The sequence below is a fragment of the Pan troglodytes genome, chromosome 15 (assembly GCF_028858775.2).
Source record: "Pan troglodytes isolate AG18354 chromosome 15, NHGRI_mPanTro3-v2.0_pri, whole genome shotgun sequence".
In the NCBI taxonomy this organism is placed as follows: Eukaryota; Metazoa; Chordata; class Mammalia; order Primates; family Hominidae; genus Pan; species Pan troglodytes.
The window spans coordinates 18,328,483-18,332,630 of NC_072413.2; the positions used below are offsets into that span (position 1 = coordinate 18,328,483).

The 4,148-nt window shown below is 47.3% G+C and overlaps 1 protein-coding gene across 1 annotated transcript; it reads right to left on the reverse strand.

The window, feature by feature from the left end:
- Nucleotides 1-2,821: 2,821 nt before the first annotated feature.
- On the reverse strand, nucleotides 2,822-3,799 carry LOC473307 (olfactory receptor 4K3). Its single transcript, XM_528678.5, has one exon. The coding sequence runs from the start codon at nucleotides 3,797-3,799 to the stop codon at nucleotides 2,822-2,824; it is 978 nt and encodes a 325-aa protein (XP_528678.3).
- Nucleotides 3,800-4,148: the final 349 nt, after the last annotated feature.

Consider the following 4,148-nt stretch of genomic DNA (forward strand, 5'->3'; position numbering starts at 1 on the left):
ATGAAGTCCTTACATCAAATACTGTGTTTAACCATAGGGAGAATGGCTCAGATCCTTTAAACCCCACTATTTACAATGTGGCTTTGGATTAAAAAATGGTACAGTAGCGCCCTTGCCCTCGCCCTCGCCCTCTTTGCACGGTCTCCCTCTGATGCCCAGCCGAGGCTGGACTGTACTGCCGCCATCTCGGCTCACTGCAACCTCCCTGCCTGATTCTCCTGCCTCAGCCTGCCGAGTGCCTTGGATTGCATGCGCACACCGCCACGCCTGACTGGTTTTTGTATTTTTTGGTGGAGACGGGGTTTTGCCGTGTTGGCCGGGCTGGTCTCCAGATCCTGACCGCAAGTGATCTGCCAGCCTCGGCCTCCTGAGGTGCTGGGATTGCAGACGGAGTCTCGCTCACTCAGTGCTCAATGTTGCCCAGGCTGGAGTGCAGTGGCATGATCTCGGCTCACTACAACCTCCACCTCCCAGCCACCTGCCTTGGCCTCCCAAAGTGCCGAGATTGCAGCCTCTGCCCGGCCGCCACCCCATCTGGGAAGTGAGGAGCGTCTCTGCCTGGCCGCCCATCATCTGGGATGTGAGGAGCCCCTCTGCCTGGCCGCCCAGTCTGGGAAGTGAGGAGCGCCTCTGCCCAGCCGCCACCCCATCTAGGAAGTGAGGAGCGTCTCTGCCCGGCCGCCCATCATCTGAGATGTGGGGAGCGCCTCTGCCCTGCCGCCCCGTCTGGGATGTGAGGAGCGTCTCTGCCTGGCTGCCCATCGTCTGGGATATGAGGAGCCCCTCTGCCCGGCTGCCCAGTCTGGGAAGTGAGGAGCGCCTCTTCCCGGCCACCATCCCGTCTAGGAAGTGAGGAGCATCTCTGCCCGGCGGCCCATTGTCTGGGATGTGGGGAGCGCCTCTGCCCTGCCGCCCCGTCTGGGATGTGAGGAGCGTCTCTGCCTGGCTGCCCATCGTCTGGGATATGAGGAGCCCCTCTGCCCGGCTGCCCAGTCTGGGAAGTGAGGAGCGCCTCTTCCCGGCCACCATCCCGTCTAGGAAGTGAGGAGCATCTCTGCCCGGCGGCCCATCGTCTGAGATGTGAAGAGCGCCTCTGCCCGGCTGCGACCCCATCTGGGAACTGAGGAGTGTCTCTGCCCCGCCGCCACCCCGCCTGGGAGGTGAGGAGCGTCTCTGACCTGCCGCTCCCTCTGAGAAGTGAGGAGCCCCTCCGCCTGGCAGCCGCCCCATCTGGGAAGTGAGGAGCGTCTCCACCCGGCAGCCGCCCTGTCCAGGAGGTGGGGGGCAGCCCCCGCCCGGCCAGGCGCCCCGTCCGGGAGGTGGGGGGCGCCTCTGCCCGGCCGCCCCATCTGTGAAGTGAGGAGCCCGTCTGCCCAGCCACCACCCCTTCTGTGAGGTGCACCCAACAGCTCATTGAGAACGGGCCATGATGACGATGGCGGTTTTGTCAAATAGAAAAGGGGAAAATGTGGGGAAAAGAAAGAGAGATCAGATTGTTACTGTGTTTGCTACAAAGAAGTAGACATAGGAGACTCCATTTTGTTCTGTACTAAGAAAAATTCTTCTGCCTTGGGATGCTGTTAATCTATAACCTTACGCCTAACCCCGTGCTCTCTGAAACATGTGCTGTGTCCACTCAGGGTTAAATGGATTAAGGGCGGTGCAAGATGTGCTTTGTTAAACAGATGCTTGAAGGCAGCAAGCTCGTTAAGAGTCATCACCACTCCCTAATCTCAAGTACCCAGCGACACAAACACTGTGGAAGGCAGCAGGGCCCTCTGCCTAGGAAAACCAGAGACCTTTGTTCACATGTTTATCTGCTGACTTTCCCTCCACTATTGTCCTATGACCCTGCCAAATCCCCCTCTCCGAGAAACACCCAAGAATGATCAATAAATACTAAAAAAATTTTAAAAAAATGGTACAGTAAACATCATGACACCAAAACAATTTGTTACTGCTTAGGAAATACATATCTATATTTTTAAGTGAATGATGTAGATTTTGTCTCTAATTAGCATGATTTTGAAAAACCTAGTGCATCATTGGGTCTTATTTTTATCTTTTGTAGAACAGGGCTATGGATGAGATTTGTTGTATAGTACTCTAGGTTCCTTTTAATCTTTTAGATAGATAGATAGATAGATAGATAGCTAAATGTGATAGATACACGTAGATATAGATATGACTATAAGAGTTTGCATGGAGTTTCCTATACTGTTTTAAAACTACGAAGTCCACTCTAGGGAACGTAGGGACTAAAGATAAGTAAGATACATTCCTATTCTTATCCACAATGGGTTACAAACATATTAAATGGCAAATATTTTTACTTACCAAAAACCCTCTATTGCCTTCAGAATTTTGAGCTACAAAAAACCCACATTCATTAGCATCTTGTCAGCAATAAACATTCTATTGCTACTTTAGTGTATAGGGTACTATACTAGGTGCTGCTGCTTTTATACTTGTCTTTTTTCTTAGAGACTATTGCTAGAGATAGGGAGGAAATCTACTCTTTCTTAAAACATGTGAAAGTCTCAAAGGAAATTATATTCAGATTGATCTGAAAAAAATAAATATTCGACATTGTGGGTCCTTTCACACTAAAATGTTAAGTATACATTTTATAATGCTCTATAGTAAATGTTAGGTTGTGTAAGAAACAATTAATATGACCAGAACTTCATGACAGCTGAGGCTGATTACAGAAACAGTTCTACCATGAACTAATTGATTTCTTGCAATAGCATCAATATGTTGACCAACTGAATGAGGGGGATAAATGCTGAACAGGTATTTTATTTTCCTATGAGGAAAATTAAGGAGTATAATCAGTCTTCCTAGATTTAAAGATATGGCTGTTTAGTTTCCTCATGGAATACCTGACATCTTTATTCCTAACGGTATAGATCACTGGATTCAAGAGGGGAGTGTATATGGTATAAAATACTGAGAGTACTTTGTCTATTGGGAAATTTGTGAAAGGCCACACATAGATGAAAATGCATGGGCCAAAGAAAAGGGTCACAACAGTAAAGTGGGCACTGCACGTGGAGAGGGCTTTGGAGGATCCACCAGAGGAATGCTGCTGAATGGTGACCAGGATGATAGTGTAAGAGATCACCAAGAGGATGAAGCACACCAGGGCAATCATGCCACTGGTTGAGATCATGAACACCCCCAGAATATATGTGTCGACACAAATGAGTTTAATCACCAAAGGGAGGTCACAAAAGAAACTGTCTACTTCATTGGGTCCACAGAAGGGCAGATTCACTGTAAATGCTAACTGACTCAGAGCATGGAAGATGCCGACAATCCAGGAAAGTATCACAAGCCCAACACACGTTCTCTGGCTCATGATTGTTAGGTAACATAGAGGCTTACAAATAGCCACGTACCTATCAAAGGACATGGAGATCAGCAGTACAATCTCAGCACCCCCTAAGAGATGTAGGAAGAATATCTGGGTCATGCAGCCTTCAAAAGAGATTGCTTTGTGTTCTCTAAGGAAGTCTGCAATCATTTTGGGGGTGGCAAATGAGGCCAGGGACATGTCAGTGAAGGAGAGATTGCCCAGCAGAAAGTACACAGGGGAATGAAGGTGTGGCTCTGATGCAATGGTGACCACAATAAGAAGGTTCCCCAGCACAGTGGCTGCATAGACTATGGAGAAAAACAGGGAGTAGAAAATCTGGAGTTCTAAAGAACTGGACAGACCCCGTAGTATGAATTCGGTTACCGCAGACTGATTGCTCCAGGCCATTTGCTCTGATTTCTGGAAGGACTCTAGCATTTATTTCCAGTTTGGAGGAGAACTAGGAAAAAATATAGCAATCAAACTCCAAGTGGGATTTTTGCATAGACTAATTTAGTGGCAGCCTACCATCAGATAGTTCCCTATTGTCTCTTTTCCGGACTCACAGTGGCCAAATATTTTTCCCAATGGCCTTTCTAGATATTTCAAATGATTCAATTACATATTATTTTTTATGACTTAGCAATTTGTTTTACAAGTAAAATACAAATATTCATAAAATAAATAAAAATTAATGGTTTCAAATATTTACTCCTCAGTTTGTGAAATACTTTTTAAATTTCACAGCTTGCTGACGGCAGCCTTTTGTAAGAAAAGGGAGTAAAAA